Source organism: Musca autumnalis, unplaced genomic scaffold (assembly GCF_047663935.1).
Source record: "Musca autumnalis isolate F117 unplaced genomic scaffold, ASM4766393v1 scaffold_1, whole genome shotgun sequence".
Lineage (NCBI taxonomy): Eukaryota > Metazoa > Arthropoda > Insecta > Diptera > Muscidae > Musca > Musca autumnalis.
Window position 1 is genome coordinate 116,937,427 of NW_027411644.1, and position 21,026 is coordinate 116,958,452.

General features: G+C 33.3%; 1 protein-coding gene across 1 annotated transcript; it reads left to right on the plus strand.

Moving 5' to 3' along the window:
* The first annotated feature begins 1,617 nt into the window (after positions 1 to 1,617).
* Positions 1,618 to 16,336, plus strand: LOC141405359 (saccharopine dehydrogenase-like oxidoreductase). The gene is made up of 7 exons (XM_073989610.1): positions 1,618 to 1,813; positions 1,887 to 2,012; positions 4,091 to 4,325; positions 14,637 to 14,829; positions 15,489 to 15,635; positions 15,792 to 16,130; positions 16,204 to 16,336. Exons 1-7 carry the CDS (start codon positions 1,691 to 1,693, stop codon positions 16,304 to 16,306), a joined length of 1,266 nt encoding a protein of 421 aa, XP_073845711.1. The 5' UTR covers positions 1,618 to 1,690; the 3' UTR covers positions 16,307 to 16,336.
* The last annotated feature ends 4,690 nt before the right edge of the window (positions 16,337 to 21,026 follow it).

A 21,026-nucleotide genomic window follows, 5' to 3' on the forward strand; every position in this document is an offset into this window, starting at 1 on the left:
TTCAAGAGACAGGCAATTTTATACGAATTATCGAGGATTTCGAGGTAGCGAGCTTAAAATGCGAAAGAAATGGTTTCAAGGGACCAACAGCTTATACGAATTATCGAGGTACGAATTATCGCGACTCTACTGTATTTTTTACTTTCATTAGCAAGTTTTGCTTTTGATATACCCCTTATAGAAGCGGAGATATTCACTTTGAAATAAAATGTTGACTTTTTCTCCAGATAAGTTTTTTCCTGAATATTATCCGACCATCGCCAATAGGCGTCTTCCTCTCCGGGACCTTCATCAACACCCAAAATTTGGTGACGATCGGATTAAAATTGCGACCTGTAGCGTGATTACAAGGTTTAGATGGATAGACGGACGGACGCACATAGCCAGATCGACTCAGCTCGTCGAGACATTCATTTTGATATATATAAGTATGGGTTACGACCATTATTGCGATGCGTTACAAACTTTTTGGCCAAAACCTTCTTATAATACCCTCCCCACATAGTGGTGTAGGATATAAAAAGATTTTGTGAGAGATAGATAATTATGTCAGCGATTACCGAGTTCGGTGAATACGTTGGTTGAGACATGATAACGGTTTTGTTTTTGGGCAAAAACTCGCGCACAAGGACAAGCTGGTACGTTATAATTATGCAAAATCCATGATTGGTTTTTCCACAATACTGTGCGTTTCTGACGAAATGCTTCATGCAAACGACGCAGAACTTCAAGATAGCATTCCTTATTGGCGGCCATACGATCTTGTGGCAAGAATTCATGATGCACTACGCCTTCCAGTTGAAGAAAAGAGCGAGCAAAACCTTCACATTTAACAGAACTTGATGTGCTTTTTGTTCGGTCATCTTCTGAACCTTCCTTAAACCGGTTATACCACAATTGATTTTTCGAATAGTAAAAACATTTAAAAGCCCGCCAAAACACGACTAACCTTTTTATCTGTCAAAAACAAACTGACAATCCAAAATGGCTGATATTACTTACTAACATATACAAATAACAGACATGTGTACCAACATCAACAAATTTCAAAATCGAACATACGTAACTCACAAAATTTGAAAATAACGGCTATTTGTTATCATACCTCGTACATACATATTTTATAAAATTGACAGTAACAGAGCTGAATTGCTTCTTCACATGTGATTTTACTCTCAATTTTGGTTTTGGCGGCGTTTCGTTTGCTGCCGATCAAATGTTAGCAATTCACCGAATACTAGTATTAGGCAGAGACGTAGCCAGAAATTCATCTTTGCACCATTTCGTGGGGCGGCCCAAAATTTAAACTTTTGGGAGTAAAATGTCTAACGGGAATGGGTATTGTTGTGTCCGGCTACCTCTCGATACAGAATGAGCCCGCTATATGATACAATGGGTGACAGCTTCAGACCATAGTGAAGCTTATTTTTGTTAATGTCGGTTACATTGAATTTGGCACATTGCGGGAACATTTAAGAACATGTGATGCATAACCGGTTTCAACGACTTAATAACTTGTGCCTATTTTATTGCTATTTTTATTTAATTATATATTTCTCGCACAAAATACAATGATGTTATTGCAAATAATTTTTGTAGAGATTAATGCATTAGAGTAACATATCATGAAATTCTAGCTTAGTTGTTGTCTAAATCTTAAAGCGTTAACATCTACAAATTGTTTTGAAAAATGCAAGCTGAAAAAATAGACGCAATTATTTTCGGTGCTACGGGGTTTACGGGTCAAATTGTTGTGGAAAATGCCATTGAAATATTCAATAATTTTAAGTGGGGTATTGCGGGTAGAAATGAGGTCAGTAGACAAATTGATCAAATATTTTGTTTAGGGATTGTTAAGCGAAAATGCAATTCACTTTCTATTTCAGTTAAAGATGAAAGAATTATTAGAAAAATTGTCCAAGCGAACGCAAAAAGATCTAAGTCAAATTCCAATCGTCGTTGCTGATGTTGGTGATCAAAAGTCAATTGAGAATATGGCTAATAAATGTAAGGTAAGTATATGGGTGCTCCCAAGGTCCATACAAGGTTAGACAAAACGCCCACTTGATTATTTTGTTTGAAATATTATTGTGATTTGCAATTTTCGGCTTGTCCGTTTACCAAAAATTTTGGTTTGTACAAATTGTTGTTGTTTTTTTTTTTAATGAAGATATGCACGTGTTTGCTTGCAAATTTCTTCTTTAAAAGTAATTATAGCTAGACACACATATAAAGAATTATAAATCAAAATAATAAGTAGACATACAGCATAAATATAAATATAAATGTAGTCTAACTGGCCGACCTTGTATAAGCCGTGGGTACTATATATTACGTCGTTTGTGTTTGCTCTGCATGAATGAAGTCGACTTGCCTTAATATGTACACAGAAAAAACTTTCCGAGAAACAGCTTTATCAAAATGTGTATTTCGTAACTAACTAAAATGTAACTAATGTTTGGTTTACATTCGGCGTCTTTTCGTGATTTCAAAGGCGTTTCGTGATTTCGAGCGGAATCATGCAAAATTTATCATGATTTCGCATACAAAAATGAAACCATCTCATTTCGTGATTTCAGCGAAATCAACATCGAAATCACAGTACACATAATATACAACCCTGTTTTTGCCTAAAAAAGTACCAAAAGTTGCAACACATTTCACGTATCACAATAAACAAGGTAGATGGTCAATTGCTGCAACAAAAAAAATAGTATCAAAATTTGTAAGCAGTGTGACAAAAAATATTAAATTACTTTGTTACAATGTTATTTTTCACTGTGTTCTCGTACTTTTTTAATGGTAATGTTAGAAAAAAGAGCGAATTGTCAAAAATTGCTTCCCCATACAAATTTTTTAAAAAATACGGGAACGAAAAAATGACGGAAATTGCAAAAACTGCAGCAGAAATGTCAAAATCAACGTATCAGGTATCGTATTTGGATGATAATGAACATGTTGCTAGTGTCTACTATGCCACAATTGTATGGCAGAAAACAGGAGAATAGGGTGATATTCGGCGCTATTTTTGTTTAAAGAGTAGTGCAAATCTTGCTAGATTTCGGAGTACGGGAACGCATTTTTAGCACTAAACGGGAAAACTGCTGCAAGTATTAATATTTTGCAAGTTCTGAACAAAAATTTTATCTATCAAAATTTATTATTATGATGTCTCAACGATAAAATAATTTTGTATTTTTTTCATTTGTTAGTACTATACACAATTTATACGATATATAGATAATTTAACGATAATTTTCGAAATAAAGTTGTAAAGTTCTATATTGTCGTATATTTTTGATGACTAATTCAATTTACAACAACTTGTTTTGAAAATTCATGTTCGATCAGCTGCTCATATGCATCTACCTTGATTGTTGTGATATGATCGAAATCAACAAAAAATAAGTGTAAACACCGGGATGTATTTCAGGATTTCGTGAAAGCCAGTGGATTTTAGAGCGCAAGTGTAAACTTGGCATAAGTTTTTGAAAGACGATGAAATAAATGCTATTATATTTTCAATGAATAACAAAAAAGCACGTAAAAATCTGGAAATGTTTGTTAATATGACAATTCGTTTGTTGGCAAAAAATCAATCAAAATTTAATTGAAAATTTGAATTTGTTTATCAAATCGTTATAATTTTTTCTGTGTAATTCGAACCTTTGTTATTAAGTTTGAATTATTATTAATTTGAATTATTATTATTTATTGAAACAGAAGAACGAGCGATTTATTATGTATAAATGCTGGTGTTTCTCAAGATAGCGTTACGAGCCCGATATTGTACCTCCTACGTACACCAGATCTCCCCGATGCTATTTCTAGGCTATTTGTAGATGTAAATAAAAATGTTCGACGTTGTATTACTTTAACACAATTTGTAAATTGACATGAATCTCGCTCTTAAAAGTAAAAGAATTCAAATTTTCCGAACCAAAAACAAAACTTCTTCAGCAAACTCCACAAAATATAATATTAAAAAATAAAAAAATATATAACAAGGAAAATCATCAACAGTTTATCAAAGAAAATCTTTACTGATGTATCTTAAACTTTCCTTTACATATTTTTATTTTAACCTTAGATTGTTCTCAACTGTTGTGGTCCCTATCATCTATATGGAGAAATTGTAGTAAAGGCTTGCGTTGAAGCCGGAACCCATCATGTGGACATAAGTGGTGAGCCTCAGTACATTGCTGCCATGCAATTGAAATATCACGATTTGGCCGAATCTAAAGGATCCTACATAATATCGAATTGTGCATTGGAAAGTGTGCCAACGGAATTGGGTGTGCTATATGCTGAAAATAATTTCCCCGGTAAGCAAAAATAAACTAATACTTACTTAGTTGGCCCTCTACATAACATTTGACGTATAAGGCGAAATAAGAAAATGTCGTGTTATTTCTCCAATTTTAAGTACCGTGTTTTTACTCCATCGAAACCTTGGCCTTCCAGTTCTGCGTGTACCGCCATCTGCTGTATTCATGATATATCATTCTTATGATATATCCTAGCCAACTCAATCGTTGTATCTCGACACGTTTAACTATAATGATGTCGTTCTATAGCCGATACAGCTCGGGGTTCATATGAAAATTACACTGTGCAACAAAATGGAGCTCAAAGTCTGGGGGGTGGAAAATTCCTTTTGGGGATGAAAGCTCTTGGTGAGTATATACAGAACCCAGAAGGACAGATCCGCCGTGAGTCAAATTTTTGAGATATGGCGTGATGATTATTTTGCTGGAGACCCTATAAGTCTTTAGATATTAGCGTTATATCTTTGTCCGCTGTTGTTTTAGCTTATTTTTGAGATCACATTTTTTCAGCCAAATCAAATGAGGATTATTTTCGTAGAGCATTTTGACCTTCTATCTCGCATCCTTCAATGTCGTTTTCGTCCTTTATTATAAAAGCCGCTATAAAAATACCACAAGATGACGTTTTTCAGCTTCGAAATGTCCTGCAAAAATGTCGGCAGGAAAATTTTAGGTACGTCTCTTATTGACAACAAATCGATTTTGTCGCGTTTTCGTGGTCGTTTTGTGCATTTACCCTGTTTTTGTTCAGAAAAATACTATATTTTGTTTTTTGTATATTCGTTACAGAACATACAAAAACACAAAACACAGTTTTTTCTGAGCAAACAGGGGTAAATGTAAAAAATTACTATGAAAACGTGACAAAATTGATTAGTTGTCAATGAGAGCCTTACCTAAATTTTTCTGGGCGACATTTTTGCAGAACATTTCGAAGCTGAAAAACGTCGTCTTGTGGTACTTTTATAGCGGCTCTTAAAATAAAGGACGAAAAGGACATTGAAGGAAGCGAGATAGAAGGTCAAAATGCTCTACGAAAATAATCCTCATTTGATTTGGCTGAAGAAGTGTGATCTCAAAAATAAGCTAAAACAACAGCGGACAAAGATATAACGCTAATATCTGAGGTCTTAAAGGGTCTCCAGCAAAATATTCATTACGCCATATCTCAAAAGTTCGACTCACGGCGGATCTATCCTTCTGGGTTCTGTATATACTCACCAAGAGCTTTCATCCCCAAAAGGAATTTTCCACCCCCCAAAATTTCGGTTCACAGTGTTATTGATCCGTAGATCTTTCGAAAAATTTGTCTCTCAAACAAGTACCCAGGCTTCGGAACCATACATTAGCACGGGTAGTATCAGTGTTTTGTAAAGCGTTTGTTTTTAAACTGCTTACTTATTCTAGTCTTCTTCTTATTTCGCAACTGCTGTTACTTGTTGTGTTCAACAAAGTGTTTAACTACCTAAAAATTGTATATGAGTTTTTGGCTGAAAACAAAACCGTTATCATGCCTCAACCACCGTATTTACTAGGCCCGGCTGACTTTTTCCTCTTCCCAATACTTGTACGAGGGTCACTAAAAAACTGGCCTAGATCTGCGTCCCTTGGTATATTCCAGGATTTCCAGCAGTGTAAACATCTCGTCAATGGTGGATTTGACAGGTCTAAAGTCGCATTGGTATGACCTAATTATTTCGTTGACCATCGGCTTTAATCGTTCGCACAATATCCCTGACACTATACTTTAAGCAATAAGGCGCATACTTAAGGTCCTTTAGTTAGAGCATATAGTCTTATCTCCTTTCTTGTGCGAAGGGTAAATAGCTGGTAAATTTTTACCAGGTCTAAAGCCGCATAGGTATGGCCCAATTATTTCGTTGACCATAGGCTTTTGTCGTTTGCACAATAGCCCAGAGACTATCCTTTAAGCAATAGGGAGCAGACTTTTACCTCTACAATTAGTCGGGAAGCAGAATGCTCAGATCCATACACCTTATCAGCGTGTCGCCTTTAGTTTTGAACAGCTCGGCTGATTAGCCATCGGCTCCCGCTGCCTTATAATTCTTCAGCAGTAGTGGTCGAACTGGATTTCCAAATTACTTAGACCGGGGTTTCAGGATTTTTTTTGGGACGATTTTGGGACTGCGGGAATTGTCAGGACTTTCTACTATAAGAGAATTATAAAGAAGCAATTATAATTTTTTTATAAAAAATGTACATAATTAAAACAAGTAACTTAAAATAATAGCGTTGAAAGTAAAAATATCCAAAAATATTCATCGTACAAAGATATAAACATATATGTATGTTGCGAAGTGGAAAAAACGACTGCCCGCCAAAAAGCGGACTTCGAATAATGTTTTTTCAATATCTGGAATTGGTTGATGCATCCGATCACTTTTATTTAACGCTTAAATGGCAGATCACAGTTGCGTACTCTTTAATTGATTTCAAAATTTATTCTGCAAAACAACATTTCTTAGTACTCTTCATAAGCTTCCTCTAAGGAACTTCCTTGGAACACATACTATGGTAGAAAATTTATTTAAAATTAAACTCTTCATGGTGGAATTTATAAAATATGTTTCTTCCAATCTATTTTGGTGAAGTTTGTTGCTCCATATATGAATGAAAATCCATTAAAAGTAACTTGAAAAATCCCTGGACTCCGAAAAAGTAAATCCCGGGATTTGTGATTTGAGAAATATCAAAAACCCCGATTTTTCGGAATCGCCATACCTAGTATAAAAATATTTTTATTAGAAAATAATATACATATTTATACTTTCAGCCTTCAGGCTAAAGAGGATATACTTTGATACAATTCAAAATGTGCCTCATCGAAATAATGGTGTTAGACCCCGAATATGTTTGGACGAAATTAGTTTCAGAAAATTTGGAGTCGATTTAGCAATTTCCGTCAGTCTGTCTGGCTGGTGCGCACGATAACTCTCGAACGGATCAACCGATTCCAACCAAATTTTGCACTTCGTACTATTTTGCATAAACTTAGTTCAAGTTCGAAAATGGGCAATATACAAAAGTATATAGCTGGTTTGTTTTATCGGCAATAATCGTCACAATTGATCTCTACAAGTCGAACATACACAGAAAAAAATATTTCAAGAATTTGTACATATTTTCTTTCGTGATGTAGTTTTTTCATACTGTACAGGTACCTCACATAAGATAAATGTGCAGTTTCTTATTTCCATCCAAAAGCCAATATTTTTTCAAAAATATGTAAGATTTTCATGAGATACAAAATCACTTTCCTATTTTTTCCGATATTCCACTATTTACTCTGATATTTCCTCTCTTGGTTGGTAAATGCTCTCAACATTGTTCTCGTTTTCTTTTTACAACATATCGTATTGACATTGTATTAACAAACCACAACACAACCCCCACCATCGTCGCACCATCACATTGAGACTATATCAACAAACCACACCACACACATACCCAAACTACCACTGTAGGTCCCAACAATTTTGTTGTTAGTTAACTGACAAACCAAACAACTTCAGTGCGTTACGTTTTGAAAAAACAAAGTGTTTGGCTGCATAGTTCGCAACTACAAATTTTTAATTTCTTTAAAAAAAGGCAACATCTAATATCAGCCTATAGTGCTGATAGACTCAACATGTATGTAAATTATTTATTTAAGATCTTTATTTCATCACATTGGCCTTTTGGTCAATGCATAATAATAACACAACGTTGTTATTGATTTCTGAATTACTTTATTATTAGTACGAGCTAACCGCTCCCATTAAAGGTATAAATGTAATTGAACTAAAACTAAAAGTATAGCTAGCCACCACCAAATTGTATAATAAGCATATTGTGGCAATTTGGGCATTGACACAAAGTCAGCACCTTATTGCCCTACTTAATATTCTTATTGTCGCAATCAGGGCGTTAACAGCTATGTCAGCACCTTATTGCAACTATTCAAATTTATTAATAATATTAATTTATATTTTTAACTACATATTTAATAGCATATTTGTTTCCTGATAACTGCTCTCCCTTTAAGAAGTGGGTGTCCCAGCCACGACATAGCTTTCAACAACTCGTTGAATTTTCTTAGAAGCACGTCTTGTCTTAAGATATTGGCAAAGGATGATAGCGCCACTAAAAGATAGACTTGCTGTCATTGCAACGGCAAACAACATTTTTGGGGAGCCATCTGATGCAACGTCATCCCTATGTTCCTTTATGATTTTCAGGTTTTGCTCATTCATTCGGTGCAACATCGGCAGGCTTAAAACATCATTATGGCCAATGATGTCCAGTAACGGTGAAGAGGCTATTCCTGGTGCTTTCATTAGGTTTCCATTGTGGTTTATGTAATTGGTATCATTTATTGTAGCTGTGTTCTCAAAGGTGATGAGATAAGTACCGCTTATGGTCATTTCAGGGCTGTTATCTGTTCTAACCCTTGCGGATTGGTCGTTGATTACTATTACACCCTCGTCCACGATGGTTATAGGTCTTAAGTGACTTGGTTGTGTGTGGCATTGGGCAGAACCTCCTGAATGAATTGCACGCGCACAGGTATCGCTTTTCATTACTCTGCAGAATGTTGCTTGGTTGACCTTTGCACAATTGTTGACAGCTATGACCCTATCGTCGCATTCTGCAACTGTATTTTCTTCCAACTGCAATATGGTGTCGTTATGGTTTACAGGAAATATTATGACCGCTTGGCAGCTGGACTCTACTCTAGGATATTCGGATTTCGTGAAAGCGAGTGGATCCAGGAGTGTGGGTGAAAACATGTCTTATGGTGACACTATCGGTACTTAGTAGTGCGCATGATGGAATAATAAGGTGGCTTGGTGGTTGGTTTCAATCTGTCAAAACTGTCTGTCTGAAAACTTAAACAAACATTTTGATATTTTGAAGAATTTTCGGCCAAAGTTGGGTTGTTGTTGTGCTCTTTATGTAACCTGGTAAATATATCTTGATCATTATTTAGTCGCGCGTTTAGATCGTCGTCGCTCGATCATCGTGGTTGCTGTTTGTTTGGTGATTTATTATTCAATCCGATCGCAGGTGAGCTACATATATTATAAATAATACATGCACTACATAACTTATTCTAAATGGTTATTATAAATTCATCAATTTCATTAAAATTAATTAATAATTTTACATTAACTAATAATTTTAATTAAATTGCAAAATTATAAACCTTTCAATAAATAGACTTCAATTTATTATTCCCTAAATTTGGGGAGTTTTTAACGTTATATTTAGCTAGTGTGACAATAATCTTAAAATTCAGAATTTGAGCGAAACTGTGCAATTTTGGTCACTATTATTACTTATATCCAAGATTTGCCTATGAGTTGGTTTCATTTGCCTTTCCGTCCCATTTCGCTATTGATTTTTTAACCGGCATATAAAAAAGAAATTGATCTCTTGAATTATCTTTGTGGACCTAACGGCAATGCTATTGTAATATTGATTTATTAAACAGAAACAAAAATACAGCTTGGACAATGCAATAAAAGGAAAGAAAGCAAATAAATCTATCGCAAATTGAACTTTCGGGCCACTCCCCTTCTAAAAAAATCGTCGAAAAATTGTTCGAATTATTATTAAGATACTAGTCATGGAGTATTTATATAAGTAAAAACTCAGATTGCTGACCTGTGCTGTAATATAAGTGTCCATTTCAAAACGAAATTTTGTGCTTTTATTTCTATTTTCGATGAGGTTAAAATACCATTAAAATCATTTCCCACGGAGGATGAATTCACTCATATCCATGATAGAGTTTTCAGAGAATGCGGCAATCAATTCTAAGGGTTTTAGCTATGGCTAAAGTAATGTCCAAGATTGTCTAAACATTATTATGCCCTTTTTTCTCACATGCAAAATTTAAGAGCTTTTGTGTATTCATTACAATAACAAACATGTCGATCTACTGAACATCTTTAGTGACCGATTTTTCTCTAAAATTCATGTACATCCGATTTAGGAAATACCTAGTCTGTCAAGTTAAGGTAGCGGTGAGCGAAATTGCGATATGTAAATCATATTTTAAACATAAATGTAATCCAAATTAATAAATTTAATTAATAAAAAGTTGACACCAACTTTAAAGTTGCCTAATGCTCATGAAATAAGGTAAAGTTTGCAATAGACTCATCTCAGAACAAACAATACCTAAGTGGATACAATGCGAAAACCTTGTTAATATGTGCGGTATTTTGTTGAATTTGAAAAAATAAAGCCCTAATATGCATATGTACGTGTGAATTTTGATTTGCAAAACAAGGGTTTGAAAAGCGTCAATTAATTCTTAGCGATTTCGAGTATTTTGAAAGAGTTATATTTTCTGCGAGTTATTAGTGAAATGACATAGAAACGTTAAAAATGAAAATTATATTTAATCAAATGTTACATTTTTTAATTAAAATATTTTATTGACACTTCCTTTGTTTTGTTTACAAATGCCTATAGTTTAAATTCTACCTTCTACCTTCGCAGCTCTGAGAGGTTTCTTGTAGAAGATATCTGATGGTAATATGTGTTTTGTTTTAATGATACTAGAAATTGCTCTATTAATAGACCAACATTTGCCTTGGATCGTTTGTTTGCATTTGATTTACTATTATTCTGCCAATCTTAATGATGGACTAAGCAATTGGACAAATTGCGGATATTTATTGTAGTAAAGAAATTAGGGTAAATTTTGAATTTTGGTGGAGGTTCGTTTGTTAATTCAACTTGAATTTAATCCAGGGAAGGATTTAAGAAATTTCTAATTAATGGTAAAGTGAGATCTTTGCTAATAAATTCATTTAATAAAATTCAATTATGTTAAAAACAAATTTTTAACAGATCAAGAGTGTCCTTTAATCAAACTTCTAAGATCGTTAAACATTTTTTCTTCCATAAAACAATGTCCGAAGAAAGGAAAATTAAAAAGAACAAAAATTTAGAGAAAAAATCTGAGTGCACCAATGATTTTTTTACTTTGGCTAAGAAAGAACAATCCCTTTCTTAAAGTGCGGAAAATCATGTAATCATTTGAATAAAAAATTGGAAAATAAATAAGTTATTCTCAACTAAGAGGTAGTATTGAGTTTCTAAAGATTAATATGCCAATGTTAGGTAGAAGCTAGAGTTAGGACAGATAGTAATATAATTGCTAGGACGAATCATGGAATCATGGCTTAAATAAAACGGTTTGCTAAAGCTGTCGTCAGTTTGCAATTTTTTCTTCGGTTGTCTTATAAAACTTCAACCTGTCTGCTGAATAATATGCTAAAAATGGGATTGTATGATATTTTAAATCGTTTTTAGAAAATTTGTATGAACAAATGTATCATTTGGTGTTGAAATAAACACTTAATCATATCTATAAACCAATTTTGTGGAAAAACCTTGGAACTTATTAATTTTTCGCATTTTTCTAAAATACTCATAAAAAATCTTATAAAGGAGCTCACTTGATGCTTTGCTTGTATTTACTACTTTCGAAATTTTAAGAAACGAGGACTCTAATAGATTACTAAGTGCAAAATATGAGATTAATGAATATTACTAATAATGCGAAATATTAAATGGATAAATTAATATTTTTTAAGAAAACAAACTTAAAAATCAACTAAATTGGATTAAATACAAATAAGATTAAATAAGATAAAAGATTGCAAAAAAATTTAATAAAATGAGCAATAAGTATGGTGTCAAACACCCTATTTTGCCTGTGTGTATTACATCTGCTTAACGGGTTTTTATTGTTTATTAGCAAACGATGTAGTACTTTATATCGACTCTTCTTTTCTAAGAGCAAACCATGTGTTATAATTTTGTGTGAATTCTTTCTTACAAAATTTTTATTAATATATTTAACCCTCTTGTCATTTTTATCAGACTGTGTTACTTCTTTTGGCTGAAGTATTTAATTTTTTTTTTTATTTTAAATTCACTTTTAAATTGACTTAATCTGATTTTGATATAGTCATGAAGATACATTTTATTATAATTTCTAAAATCTTTCTTGTAATCCATAATGGAAACTTCATTTATTTCAATTAAATTTTCAATTAACTTGTCGCTACTGTTATTTTCTTTTTGTTTGTCCTCCAAAAATAGGGGATATCTAAGTCCTTTATTTTTAAATTGAGATTTAACTTTAATAGGTATAATTTTATTATCAGACTTTAAGCAGACCAAAGACTTTTCGATTATTGCCTCGTTTGAGGTCAAAAATTCTTTCGGTTTATTTATATCCAATTGTTTATAAGTGCTCGACACTTTTTGTAACGTGTGATTAATTATCGGAGCTAAAGTGTTTAAGGTTATAGCCTCGTTAGAGGTCGAATATACCTTAGATTTCTTCAGGTCCGATTTTTTAAAGTTATTCCGTATTTTATTACGGCTTTTTGATTGTTCAATTATCTGAACTGAATTTGAATTATTTGTATTTATTGGAACTAAACTGTTTAAGGTTACTGCCTCGTTAGGGGTCAGTAATTCCTTGGGTTTATTTAGTTCAAAATTTTTTAATTGTTTCCTTTAATTTATTAGGGAATTCTATTTGTTCATCGGGTGTCCCGTAACCAATTTTAACTGAAGAGTTGACCATTTTCGCTTCGTTAGAATTCGAACATTTTTCCGAAAAAACATTCATGTTTTTACATGAAGAACTATCGTCAATTTTCCGTCTATCCTCTTCCGTACCTAAGAGTATCTATTGGCATAAATGTGGTCAAATCTTGATGTTATATCGTCAAATTGAAGTTGGAATTGTTTCTCTAATCGCTCCGTTCGTTCGCGGACGGCATTTTTCACCGCCGCTTCTATCACCTTCTGTAGCTCGATTATATCCATGTCTATTATGGACGAGCACTTCAGGATGAAACTTTCACGAAAGAAAAATTTAGCCGAAAAAACTATTTTTAGTTACATGTTACGATATCACTTACACTGAATTATTAAATTCTTGTCACATTTTCTAAAACACATTTCCACATTATTTTTTTAATTCTTTTTTTTCTCAAAAAGTGCATAAAATTTTGAAGTCTATGTTTTATCAAAAAGTCTACTTACATGTCTTTATTTTTGATTAATTTAATATTTACAAATATAAACTAAATCTCCAGTTGCTTGTTGATCCAAATGTAGATGATGGTGTTGTTATAGTTGGGCGTGGATGATCTTACTTTGTTGGGCGCCAATTATTTATTTAAGATCTTTATTTCATCACATTGGCCTTTTGGTCAATGCATAATAATAACACAACGTTGTTATTGATTTCTGAATTACTTTATTATTAGTACGAGCTAACCGCTCCCATTAAAGGTATAAATGTAATTGAACTAAAACTAAAAGTATAGCTAGCCACCACCAAATTGTATAATAAGCATATTGTGGCAATTTGGGCATTGACACAAAGTCAGCACCTTATTGCCCTACTTAATATTCTTATTGTCGCAATCAGGGCGTTAACAGCTATGTCAGCACCTTATTGCAACTATTCAAATTTATTAATAATATTAATTTATATTTTTAACTACATATTTAATAGCATATTTGTTTCCTGATAACTTGTACATATGGTTCGTATTGTTCTGATATGTTCACAAGACGATAACAACTACAGTGAAAATCATTAGAAGAAACGGTAAGATACAAATACAAAATAAAAGCATTAAAATGTGTCTCTGGTTTGCTTGGTGGTGTTGTTGTTGGTGGTTGTTAGTCAATAATAACAAAAACAACAACTCGCCAAAACTGTTTTCTTTTTCAATGTCTCAAAAAAAAAAAAAACAGTTTTTTTTTTCTTGCTTTATGAAAGGCGTTCATGAAATGCAGACATTTGAACTTTGGCAAGACTTTATGAACACTATTCCTGAAATGCAGTAATTATTTTTTTCTGTGTATTTAACACATTCTGGTGTCCTTCAGCGATTGTTTGAGATTTCCCATCTTTCAATTTATAAGAAACAAATCACTATGAGAAAAATTCGTATACTTTGTATTGGGATCAGCGTTCATAACATACATGAACCTGAACATTGCCAAACATATTCATAATACGTATGCATGAACTATATTTTTTGTGTACTTTTGTTTCTTTTACCGTCTAAAAAGGTAAAGAAACATGCCACTAGCTTCATTTTTCTCATGACGAAAAGCCGAGTTTGGTTTTAAGTTAATTAGAACATAAGTCGCAATTTTGTACGAGCAAACTATATCCAGTAACATTTGGAAGCAATTGGTACTAACTATCGATTAGATAAACATTTCTTATATTTCCCAATTATCTTTTTGCAGGAATTGTTAATTCTGTTGAATTATATGGAGCAGTGGTGCCCAACTACCAAGATTCTACATCGAAGGCTATTTTAAATAGCTCAACATGGGATAGCGCTATCTATAGCATGCAATATGCTCGAGAAATAATGAATCTTGAGAGTCAGTTAAATAAGGAAAAACTACCAAGATTAAGACCAAAACTATGGATGAAGTAAGTTTGGAAACCATTATACATATCGCTCAGTTACTCAAAGAGTGTCACAGATCAACAAATACAGTTTCGAGAAAAACGCGTTTTAAGTTTAGTTTTAGAGATATGAACATTCAAATTTGAGACAAGATAAAGTAGAAGTCTCAGAAAAAATTGAAATTGCAAACTCAGAAAACACATTTTTTGAGTTATGCCACTCTTTGAGTATGTATGTTTACTAGGGTTATGACTTTTTGACATTTTTCCTCAAAAATGATTTCCTGTAGTGAGAATGAGAATGAGTAAACTTTGGTTTACTAATGCCATTAAATTTTATTTTAAAAAACGCACAAACCACATTGATTTTTTTTTTGAAAAATACTATGTAATGAAAAAAAAAATCCCAAAAAATTATTTCCTGTTGCACGAATGAATGACCTTTTGACTATTAATGACTAAAAAGTCATAACCCTAATGTTTACATGTCTACCGCCAAAAAAACTCTTTCCGAAATTGCGTTTATAGTTTTTTTTTTTTGAGAAAACTCAAGAGAATTGCCCCAAACAAATTTGGTTAATGTAAATAAAGTCCAGCACTCCCTGAAGATCAAACCGGCGAAGCCCTGAATTATTAACATTCTATATCGTAAATTCCTATTCTGTATTTTCATTTTCTTCCAGACTTTACCCCCAAAAACCCGAGGGTTCCAACAAATACTTTGCTTCGTTTCCTATTACTGATCAACCGGTTGTGGAGAGGTCTCAGCGTTTATTTTTTGTCCATGAAAATAAAAGGCCAATACAAGTCCAAATGTATCTTGGGTTTGCGTAAGTATTATGGAACACTTAAAACGAAAACAGTCTGTAATAAAGTACCTTGTTGGGTCTTCCATTGTCATTTCACCTCTGGATTTGATGGCCTAATCTCATGGTACAATTGTGCATGTTCACTCCATTATCTCCAAATGTTGTTATTCTATACAGATCCTTATTTGTGGCCATAATGTTTCCCCTTTTCTTGCTGATGATCATTTTAATGGCTCAATGTGGCTGTACACGAAAACTTTTGTTTAAATATCCACACATTTTTACCAAAGGAGCAATCAGTCATCAAGGACCAACCGAAGCCAATAGAAAAGTGGCCGAAATGATATACATTTTTAAGGCCAAGGGCTGGCAGACCGGCACACCCGAATCTCAACCACCAAATAAACAAGTAATCGTTCGGCTAACGGGTAAAGATCCCTGCTATGGTTTAACAAGCACCTGTCTGCTGATGTGTGCCAAAGTAATTTTAGAAGAACATCAAAAAATGCCCGGAAAGTAAGTAAAGTAATTAAGAGATTATTTGTTTATTTTTTTTTAATTTGTCACTTCCTTTGTTTCTATTTTGCAGTGGTGGCATTTTTCCACCTGGTTTTGCATTTGCCAAAACGCAATTACTCGAAAAGATTGGCAGTTACAAATCTGGTTTGAAATTTGAAGTATTGAAGAAATAAAATGTTTACGATTTTCTGTTACAATAAAAATGTGGTTGTTGTTTTATTTTCTAAATGCGAATTGCTGTGAGACATTCATATTGAATTTCCATAATCATAATCCTCGGTGATCGGCGCCACACAGTTTAGTTGGATGTCGGTGGTGCGCATGCGTATCTATCATTATTTCTAGACATGGTATATTTAAGCCGTTAGTTGTAGTATTATCTGTTTGATGCTGGAGTGCTACTGGAGCCGTCGCTATATGTATCTGTTACCTTAACTACCTGATCGACAACAAGTTTTGTTTTGCATTGCTTATCTGTCTGTTTGACTTTGCAGCGATTATTAATTACTTACTTCAATAGGTTTGGTGTTGGGGCTGGGTGGTAATTTTTTGACATTAACCTGTCGTATTCATGTCGGTATATTAAAACAAGTGAGAAAAGGCTATAGTCGGTACGGGGCCGACTATGTGATACCCTACACCACTCCCTCTGTGCATAATCTTTTCACTTGAAAACATTTCTTTTATGGAGATACGAGAGTTTTCACCTATCTGGCTTTTATACCAAATGACTTAAGGTGAACTGAACCAAAATAATTAATATTTAATTTTATATTTGACTACTATCGACATCACCAACTTCAACATGCTTCTATCTCTCTCTGTGAGAAAATTTCGTGATGATCCGATGAAAATGCCGACCTGTAGTGTTATTGCAGAAAAAGTGGAAATAATGAATGCGATATCTCTATTATTTGACAACCTACGCCAACCTACTTTGCATGATTTTAAAGATGGGAATTTGTACTTTCTTAATCAGGATTTGCTTTTAGAATCTCCCCAACCAAATGTTGATATCCGTCAATATTTTTAAAATCGCAAAAATGAAATGTTAGGTTCTATTAGCGACTATTGCGATATCTTCGTTGTTAGACCAACCTACTTAACATCATTAGAAAGGTGATATTTTCTACTTTCATTAGCATGTTTTGCTTTTGGTATACCCCTTATAGAAGCTGAGATATTCGCTTTGGAAAAAACGTTGTCTTTTTATCCAAATAAGTTGCCCATTCGTACCCCTAAATATTATCCGACCATCACCAAAATCAATAGGCTTCTTCCTCTGTGAGACCCCCATTAATCCTCAAAAGTTCGTGACGATCCGATCAAAATTGCGACCTGTAGCGTGATTTGGAAAAAAATTGTTAAATGGTTATTTATTTTGTCACCTACGCCGACCTAGTTTGCGTCATTGTAAAGATGGATTCTTCTGCTTTCATAGTCAGGCTTTGCTTTTGGAAAGTCCCAAACCAAAGCTGTGATATTCGTCATTATAATAAAAATCGCAAAAATGAAAATTTGAGTTTTATTTGCGACTATTGTGATATATCATCGTTATTTGATAACCTACGAGAACTTCATATTCATTTTGGTATACCCCATACAGAAGCTGAGATATTCGCTTTGGAAAAATACGTTGTCTTTTTATCCACATAAGTTTTTTGCCCATTCCGACCCCTAAAATTTCGTGACGATCCGTTCAAAATTGCGACCTGTAGCGTGATTACAACGTTTAGATGGACAGACGGACACACATAGCCAGATCGACTCAGCTCGTCGAGACATTCATTTTGGTTTTTCGATGCGTTACAAACTTTTTGGCCAAAACCAACTTATAATACCCTCCCCACATAGTGGTGTAGGGTATAAAAAGTGATTTTATTTAGCGATAAAATTGGTTGTGACGAAAAAAATATTTTTTTATTTTTCTTTGTTGCACAGGACATACAAAGTTTCTGCCCATGCGATAGTCGTAAGTAGTAGCATTGTTAGTGTAAACAAGCAATAATCGCATTTCGATCTTCGTACCTGACACTAGGTAATTATTCAAGAAGATCAAAATGGGACAACAATGCATTTGTTATTGTAAAATGATAAAGGATCGCTATTTTATAGAAAAGAAGTTCAGAAGGCGCTTACTTTTGGTGGAGGAAGTGAGAAACTCGCTCCCAAATGCTTGGAGGGTTTTATTAGAGCTGGCAAAATATCGATTATTTTTAAAAAATTAAACATCGATAAATAGTTTTGTCTATCGATATTATCGGATTAAAAACCCCTAACCTAAAATTCATTGAAATAAATAGAAATTTCGCGGCTTTTCAGTTTTGTGGATGTGAGAAAGTCCGTAGTCACACGCACACATTTTTATTAAATAAAAGAAATTGTTTTTTCTCCTTTATATTTCTGTGAACTACTTGTGCAAAATGTCAACAAAATCATAGACACTTCCGCCATTTTCATTTCCAAAGTATGGCGATGACCAATTAATGATAATATTGATAGCAATAGATTTTTTGAAATGAAATATCGAAAATATCGAATGTTGGGAATATCGTGTTACCCCTAATGTCTGTGAAAAAAATATGGACAGCTGGGAGACAAACGAGAAATGTATGCAAGTGTTGGTAAATCAGGGTTGTATTTTAAGACAAATTGCATTGTGTAAACGCCTAGTAGCTTCCAGTTTGGAAAATTGTTCATTTACATCTTCAACTTTTTAAAATTTCTCTCATTGACTACGAATGCTTTGCCGATGTATCTTACGTTTTTAATGCATCACAAATCCCAACTTTTTCGACTTGACTTAGCATATTACCGCTCTAAATTAACAAAAATAAAAAATATTAAAAATTTGATGTGTTTGGAGCATGGTGGAATAATAAGGTGTAACGCCAAAAACAGCTGATCTTCATACCAGTTGTCAAAATGCGTTATTGTGAATAAAATCACATACAAAATGTAAACAAGCAATTTACAGTAATGCATTATTATGAGCAAATTTGACGTTGGACATGATTTGATGTAACACCTTCTTATTTCACCATGGTTTGGAGAATATTCATTTCAATCACAATCAAATAACTACATATGTCGTCATACATTTTTCGATTTTTGTCCACGGGCGGAACCAAAGCACATTTACATAAGGTATATGCATGAATTACAACAACTAACAAATTTACAAAAACAACATTGTTGTTATTGAAAACTAAATGTCAAAAAAATATTGAATAATAGGGTCTTTCTAAAAATTTTGTAAGGAAAACCATAAATACATTTTGAAAATCCTCCAAAATAGAACAAATTTGAATCAAACTATAAATATAAAACATTCAGAACTGCCGTAGGTAATTTTTATTACACGTTTAGAATGAAAATAAGTATTTTATAGTAGGAAATTTCTAAGTTTAAAATTTCATGAGTAGACCCTATTACATTTTGAAAACCAAATTTACAAAAAAAGTAAAAGTACAGCTGATTGTCACGTTTACCTTCTATAGATGTGCCTTGGGCGAAACCACTTTGTTAGATTGCCACAACTCTAGTTATTTTTGAACTTTGAGTTAGAACCTGAACCAGACTAATTATAATAATATTTAACCCCCTGTTTTTGTAAAAAAAATTATTCTTCTCACACGAATTGTCAAATATTGTAGATCGATTTACTCGATTTGGGAAACATAAGACACCATTATATAAAATCTTATGGTAGGTTTACATTTACAAAATCAACTCGATTTCAACTGTCAATTCCATTGCTTAAAGGTCAAATGAAATCCAATGGATTTCAGATGAGATTTCATTTGACGTATACACAATGGAATTGACAGTTGTAATCCACTCGATTTCGTAAATGTAAACTAAAACGCCTGTTAGATTATACACTTATAACATGTTTAAGAGCATTATCTCGATTTATTTAACATAGGTATATTGTATGAAATCGACTGGATTTGCTAAATCCACCATAGTCTAAACGTAGTATTACTATTAGCGTAGGTATAAACATTTTAGGTCTGTACTATAACTTTCCCAGCAATAATTACTCAGCAAGTTCTAGCAACTTCTCTCAGTGAATTTTACTCTCTCAAGCAAAAAATTGCAGAAGGTTATTGAACAACATTTTGCAAAAACTTGCAAGAAATTCAGCTGTTTCGCGAAAATGTATAAAAATTGTTTTTGTTTCTCTTGATATTTGAAACCAAATGGACAAAAACATACATTTTAAAATTGCATTTGACTTATTTAAAGCAATAATCCTATCCACAACGCTTTTAAATCTATAAAAATGTGAAATTTTCTTGGTCAAAACTGTTAACATTTCAAGTTGTTTACATACTAAAAGTCAGCTGGCCGAACTTACTAATTTTTACGGGACAAATTTTCCCAGCAAAAATTTGCGCGTTCTCAGTTACAAAACTCTCCAAAAATCTCTCCAAACTCGCTCTGTTTTGCTGGACGATTTTGTTATCGAACAGCATTCAGTAAAAATTTGTACGAATTTGTACAAATTTTTGGGTTATCGTACAGACCTTTTGCCATGATTAGAAAGTGCTTCAGATAAGACCAAATCGGTTTGTAGTCCATTTAGCCATATGAGTCCGTCTGTCTGGCTGGTTAACGTGTACCAAGGCGCCATGATATAAACTACATCTTTATCGAGGATATTTTGTTGTACGAATTTGTACAAATTTTTGGGTTATCGTACAGACCTTTTGCCATGATTAGAAAGTGCTTCAGATAAGACCAAATCGGTTTGTAGTCCATTTAGCCATATGAGTCCGTCTGTCTGGCTGGTTAACGTGTACCAAGGCGCCATGATATAAACTACATCTTTATCGAGGATATTTTGTTTATACATATCAATAGAGATGGACAGTGGGTAAATACCCA